Source organism: Phlebotomus argentipes, unplaced genomic scaffold, assembly GCF_947086385.1.
Source record: "Phlebotomus argentipes unplaced genomic scaffold, Phlebotomus argentipes genome assembly contig_5, whole genome shotgun sequence".
Taxonomy (NCBI): Eukaryota; Metazoa; Arthropoda; class Insecta; order Diptera; family Psychodidae; genus Phlebotomus; species Phlebotomus argentipes.
In genome coordinates, this window is record NW_026776165.1 from 4107633 (window position 1) to 4115144 (window position 7512).

General features: G+C 42.6%; 1 protein-coding gene across 1 annotated transcript; it reads right to left on the minus strand.

The window, feature by feature from the left end:
* Positions 1-5497: 5497 nt before the first annotated feature.
* Positions 5498-6912, minus strand: LOC132266166 (odorant receptor 4-like). Its single transcript, XM_059767017.1, has 3 exons — positions 6798-6912; positions 5810-6747; positions 5498-5746 (listed from the first exon to the last, which is right to left on the minus strand). The coding sequence occupies exons 1-3, from the start codon at positions 6910-6912 to the stop codon at positions 5498-5500; spliced, it is 1302 nt and encodes a 433-aa protein (XP_059623000.1).
* Between the last annotated feature and the right edge of the window lie 600 nt (positions 6913-7512).

Here is a 7512-nt window from a genome sequence, read left to right on the forward strand (position 1 = left end):
CTGGCCATATAATCCTCCCCTTGATGCACACAAAATACGTGTTCGATTTTTGATCACTCTGTGCATGAAACATCATTTTCAATGTGGTCATAGTTGGTTGAACAAGAAGAGGTAAACGAAGAGTGATAACTTTTTCCCTTTGCTGAATGCTGAAATTGCCTTTTTTCTCCCACATTTCAGCATTACATGTTCTTTGATTCGCTACAGTTTGTTCAGACACAATTTGTTCCATTAATATTGCACATCTTTTAGCATTTGGATCCCTTTGAAGTTCCTTTCACTGTTATTATTTTGCTGTGTTTGAAAATGAACTGAAAGGGTTCGATATTTTTCCTTTTCACATATATTGAAAAATATCACATAAAAGGAGTGCTTATATTGGAAAATTCACGTCAAGTCTTGTGGACATGAGAATAAAATTTAATGCGTACACATTATGGCAAAAATTTATGTTGCAAGTGTATTTTCAAGTCATAAAACTCTGGGCGCATCGCTCGTGAAAATTAATTATGCCGTGCACAAATTTACGGTTGTAAAATCACTAATTCCCATTGCAATTTCAGTACAATGCCATTTAGCTGTATGTCACCGTCTAGACAATCTGCTAATTATTCAAATTGCATGGTGTGCGTGTCTTGTCTGCTTACGCAGATTTTTTTCCCGTGTAGGATTTTAATGATTTTTCCCAGTGTAGAAACCTATTATTTGGCAAAAATACCTCTTCTCCTCATATATATTGTTCTGCATAATTTGCAGGCAATTTCCCGCTTTGTGCACATTCTGAGATGCGACGTTTTTTCTGGAGATGCAGCGCGGTTTCCTGAGACAAATTCCCGGATGTGGTTTCCATATCGATGATCGCCACACATTTTTCACCATTCTGTCCAGCTTTATTGGACTTCTTTTTTCGCAATTTTACCTTTCACGTGCAATTCGACTGTGATTGAATGTGGTAACAAAGGGGATTGCATATCCTTAATTACACTTGATTAATTGTGAACATTTTGTGCCTCTTTGACGATACATCAGCTGTTCTTATCCAACTGTTCGCCGGCACAATAGACAATTACGATGGAATATGGCTCTGTCAGCGCTGAAGCCCACTTCGCATTATATTAACCCATCAACCGCAGGTTTTCAATCCACCTGTGCACGTATTTTGTGGTCACTGGACTGTTCAAATGCCCCATTCTATTCCGCTTTTCACAGAAATCAATAGACAATTGAAGTCCTTCCGACCCATCATCATCAGATGCTGATGAAAGTTTGTAAATGCAGCACTTTTCCACCAACTTACTCTCGGACTTGCGAGAGTGTTTGTGGCACAGATGCTGCATCTGAGGAGGGCTTCTTTCAAAAGGAAGAAGAAGAAAAAAACAGCACCAAAACTAGAAGAAGTTATGTAGAATCAGCAAGCAATTAAACTTTTCGACTTGGCACAAAGACCGTTTGCTATTGGATTGAGTTCAGCATCAAATCAAGAACATTGATAGGCACTGACACAGTTTCAAAGTGAAATAGAACATGAAGTAATTAAATCTGGAAGTTAGTCTGTTTCTCTTTGCCATACAAAATTCGTGAGAAGGAATGTTGATTTTTCAGTGCCAATTTATGATGCTTCACAAAATATCATTTTGTGCATGTTGCCTAATTTAGAACATCGCAACTTCACTAAAAAGCATCGACGAGGGATTTCTGAGAATATTGCTCAATTGCCAGAATGTGAAAAGCTTAACATGGATAATCTGATAATAGCTTAAATCTCTCACCTCCAATTTCCTCACTCTTCAGTCTTCACGGCACCCCCAAAGAGAGCATCCAAGAGGTGAGAATGATTTATGGCTGAGGTGATAAATTTTGCTAAACACACGAACATCCAGAGTATAATATTTTGTGTGGAAAAATATGCGAATCGAACGCATAAAACGAGCAGAGGATATTTCGCTTCAGTGTTATGAAATCACCTTCGGATATCGAAAAGCCAGTCGATAAGTGCCCTGGCAATATAATAGTTTATTTTATACTATCGTGAGAGCCATGGCTTCAAGTATGAATGTGATTACGGATTTATATCCGTGCCACTCATAACTCTCCCTTCACCTCACGAATGGCTCTCTGAAATATCGAGGAGTTTAGCAGCCCAACAGCAAATTGCACTGCAGTTTCGAACCAATAAAATGCCGCACATCCAGCCAATGCTGTTAGGCAGTTCCGTGAGAGATGCATCGGGTGTGAAAATTACCGCATGCGAGAATTTAATGGCGGAGTTTGGATGCAAGGATGAAATGAAATTAAGTCATGCCTCTGGTGTTTGCAATAAAATTGCAACTCCATGCAAATCCAATGTGATTCCTCATTGAATTCCAGGCCGCGATAACCCCTTTTCTTCCTCGGCACTGTGCCAGGAATGGCAGCGGAAGCGGAAGGTGCACAAGTGAGCGAAGGATGTGGCACTGCGAGCGTCTTGACTTGATGAGGTTGGGCAAATCAAATTGCGAAAATCAACGACGGAGGTAATGAAAAAGAAGTACACAAACACACACACTCGATGAGAGACTCCGCTCTTGCCGATGAAATTCAAATATTTGCCCAGACTCTGACCAAATGATCAAGAAGCAATGTTTGGCCGATGGGTGGCCGATCAATGCCCACCCACTCAGTGCCGGAACACCTCTGCAGCGTCCGCCTTGCCGTCGATTGGCATCCATTCTCCGGCAGGACCATAATTTATCTCCTCGGGAGAATGTGCACTGGCTCATGTCCCTTGTCACTCCCAATGTACAATAGCAAGAAAACACACATGCCGAGAGGAAGTTGTCTGCATTATGCTCCTATGCACAGACTGCCGACCGACAAGGACCTCCATCTGGACACACATTCAATTAACAGGATTGTTAGGACGTTATATGATTTGAATTTGTTACTGTGATTTTCCTCAAGGCGCCTTTTGAGGAGCACGTATTCCGAGAAACAGGACATTGATAGACCCAGAAGGGAATTCAAAGGCATAACATTGCTTGCTCAAGTGTTTGTCGAGAAAAAAAAATCACGAAAGCGCTCCTCAATCATGAAACGATTGAATGCTCCAAAGCGGCAATCTTACTTAAAGTGAACTTCACGGCAAATGGAACTTTAATAAGTTTGGCAGTGTGATTTTTTGAAGTTCTTTTCTCCTTTGAATTACCCAAGGGGCAGATATTATGGTCGGAAGTGGTGTACAACTTCACGGAAGTGCTGGAAATGGCAAAATATTTCAAATATTTGCACCACAAAAGCTTCTGTTTTATCAAATTTAGGCATTTTCAAAATTATTTCGCTTAGAAAAATTGATTGAAAAATTGAAAAATGCCTTTAAAGGCATTCAGAAGTGACTGAAGTGTTAAAGATTCTGCACATCTGCTGCAGAAGGCATATTATCTCCCCCTTGGAATTTCCCAAGTCTCAAATTCACTCAAGCGACTAATATGAGCAACTATATTTTCTCGTTAGAGCACGAGTTCATTATTATCATACTGAAAAGAGGCACTTTGTAGGGTCTCTCATTGACTACGAAAGTTGATCATGTTAACTTTCAGATGCGACACTCGCCGGGCTTTAGCCTGTGCTCTTACATAAAGTATATTTCGACAGAATTGGAAATAACGCGAAGGCGGGAAAATGCGGCCATGAAAAGAATATTGCGGGGCTCGATATTGAGGGAAAATCTCGAGCTCCACGTTCCGCCAATAACAATGTTGAGGAAGTTCATTGATAATTTGAATGCTTCGGGGTGAAAGTTTTTGTCTTCATTACACACAACTTTCCCTCGGCTCTCACTATTGTGCGGCATGCGCGTATGTGTGTGTGCACTTGGGGATCTGAGGAGCTCAGAGCGTGCCAAAGTATAATTTACTTGTTCCATAAACGAAAAGTTCCCCATAAAGACAAACTGTTCCCATCTGGCGACTCCTTAACTTCCGCGCGCCGAAGAATCCCTCACCATTGTCCCCACTAATTTATCCGCCTTATTTATGTTGCTGAGACACATGGAGAGATCCTCGTCGGGACGATAGAGTGGTTTAAGTGAGAGAGAGAGAGGATCTTATGCAAAGTTTCCCAGTGTAATTCACCATTAAGACTCCCACAACTATCATTAGGTTGATATTAAATTTTAACTGGAAAATTACTAAATATGAGCAGATGCACAGCTTGGATATTAAGTGGCATCTTATCCTTATCTCCAACTAGATTAAATGAAAATTCCGCTCCGCAACCTCTTGACCTCCCCACCAATCCACCCTCTTTGGTAGTAACGATGGAAAAAATTACACCACAAGTCCTCCCCATTTATCGATGCCAACGCATTCATTTATTATTGAAAGTCTCCATTAAAAATATTGCCTTGTTGAGACATTTTTCCACATTTTCCACAACATTTCGCAACATTTTCATCTCAATTTTTTCCACCACACTCTAATGGTATTATCAGTGAAATATATTTTTCTATTTCCACCAACACTCAGAGCAAAAGCACCGCCTCACTGTGCCTTTTCCACTCCTGGCATTTTCCCTCCGACGGCGACACAGGGATGTAAAAAGTGCATTTTCCTCAGTGTTTTCCCTCTAACGCTTCGGCAAGACAAAGTTGCGATGCCCCTAAAAAGAGGAAGTTACTCATTGAGCATTATTTTGCCAGCGAGAGTGCGAAGTCTTCTGCTATTTTCCCCAAGTCGACTTCCAAGAATCAATTGCAACCGTCATTTATTTTAATCGTCCTTTTAATGTCTCAGCATTCGCGACGACGCCCAAGACAAGGAGAAGCGTCGCGGTTGAAAATGGTGATAAGGAAAATGTCAGTCTGTCGGTGGAATTTATTGAAATTTGCTCCACTCTCTCTCTCTCTCGTCCCGGGGAAGTTGTTTCGCAACTTTCCCACCCCCACCAACTCACCCCTGAACCAGTGCGAGTGAGGAGAATGACTTTTCAGCTTTTTTTTCATGCCTCTGCGAGTCTTTATGAAAATTGCCTTTAATGCGCTAATTTACGTAATTACACGTAAATAATTTATTTTTCTTTAATAACTTTCCAAATTACATTTGCCGTGCGCCACAAAACTCCTGTGAAACACACAAATTTCCACGTGAATTTCGGAGAAAATTATTTTCCACACTCATTTCTCTTCATATTCTTTTGTCGGGGGTTTTTTTTTCCTCATATCTTGGCGAACGTGGAGGCGCAATTAGATGAAGGTTTGTACATTTTAAGTAACGAGTCACCAGTAATTTATTTGCAAAGTTTTTTTTCATTTCGCTAGGGTGAATTTTACAATATCAATAAGGATTTTTTGACGATGCTAGAATTTTATTTAACGCCTCGTGTGTCTAAACAATGACAGTGCTTGATGGCATTCTGGCTGGGCAATTTGCACGTCTATGAAGCATTATAATTGCTAATTTAGCGCCGGTGAAGCGCATAATTTCCATGCTATTGATAGTGACGTCGCAGCGCGATATGATAATTAAGTCAGAAGTCCGCCCTCTGGCTTCATGCCAGACAAATCGCCATAAATGGTGTTCAGCAGGGCAAAGTACGACCAGGAGGCGCTGACGAGGTTTGTGAAGCTCTGCAGCGTGATGTCCCAGAAGTGCATGGCGACGAGTTTCTGCGGGATTTGCGTGTGGTGCAGCACATTGAGCAGCAACTTCCTGAATTTCCGCGACGACGCGTACCATTTGCACTCGTAAGCGGCATCACTGATTGCCTGACTCTGTCTTAGGAAGCGGAAGTGTTGAAATACACATCAACCTAATAATATATATCAATGACTCACATTGTCCACAAGCTCTTGACCGTACCAGCAGAGGAGGAAAATCTGCGCCAACAGAACCATCAGCATCATGACAAACCGCAGCTTCCCGAGACCAGTTTGAATGCCAAAGAGGAATCCTACAATGCAGATATTCACTGTGCTCATGGCGAAGTTGACGAAGATCACATCAGTGAATATCTTATCCATCTGACTGCGAAGCTCCATCAGCATTTGATGCTTCGCAATGCACTTCTTGAGGCGCTCCTCACTCGCTTCCTCGTTCGCGTCCTCAGTGCTCTCTGTTGCGTCCACTGTGTTCTCCATTTCCACACCGAGAAGCTTGTAGTGCAGGCAAATGTGGGAGAGAAGCACGCAGAACAGGGAGTCGAAGCATATTGTGCCAACACTGCCAACATGACTGCCGTAGAACAGGTAGAAGTAGGCCAAGGGATAGGTCACGTCTGTGTGCTTCTCGGACGCTGTTGACCACGTGACGTAGGGCAGGCTGCGCTTTGCCATCTCGCCAGACAAGACTCCGAAGAACCAGATAAGCAGAGGAGTCGTGTTGACACAGAAGAAGCAACTCACGGACAGATAAGCGTATCGAGAGATCCACTTAGTGTTGTACGTCATGTAATCCTCCACGATGTCCTTTTCGGCGGATGTGTGGACCTTTCGTGGCCAGAGTGACTGCAGCAGTGCAATCATCGACGCCAGCTCGTCGCGATAGTACAGCATGATGAATATCTTCATCATGCTGCTGATGAAGTACGTCCCGACGAGGCATTGCGAGAGGATTTCCCAGATGCTCACCGACTTCCTTATTGTCATCACCACGACAAACATGACCGTGTCTGCGGTTAGAAAGATGCCCCAGAAGTAGATCAGGAGAAAGACAAAGTTCTGCCTCAGCAATCCCAGCCATGTCTGCGCCCTGAACTCCTGACACGACGGATAACCTGCAAAAGAGTCCCAGAAAGCTGTTGCGAAACTCCATCGAGTGACTCACGGAGTTTTGTACCAATTGTCGTGAAGATGATGTCAATGAAGGCGATCGTCTTGCGAAAACTTATCCCTCGGACGTCCATGATGTCCTGAATCACTGTACTTCTCGCCCCACACATTGTCTTCCCTTATATACAATGCATTGCCACTAACTTTTGCCATTCGCCCGCCAATAATGAGACACCCCCAGTGTGGGGTGAGGCGCTCGCAAACAAGGTATCATTTCCAAAGTTTCGAGCACCCGCCGGACTAGTGAGTCGATTCAGTTGCATGAAATATTGAAATATGAGGCGAGAGAGTGCATGACAAACAGAACATCACCCACTTGGCAACATTGGAGAACACTTGAAAGTTTTTGCTAACTTTGTCAATTGAAGCCTTCACGGAGTGTATGATTTGGGACTTTTTTGCCTCGTTTCCGCCCACATTGGATGACTGGCTAAATATTAATAGAGCTCTCACAGGAATTCAAGCATCTGACAAACATTTAAATTTTTCAATAAAACGCCCATCAATATCATCAGGACTTTATGCAGTAAGCAACCCCCAAAGACAGTTAATGGGGATGAGAAATAAATAAAAGATTGTTCAAGGACTGTCCGAGGGGAAAGAAGTGAAACTTCTTGCACTGTTGGGCAAACTATTAATATCCCTTCTATTTCTTTCTGACGTTGTCGAAAAAGCTTTAGTTAAAAGCTTCAATTTAAGCTCAATTTGTG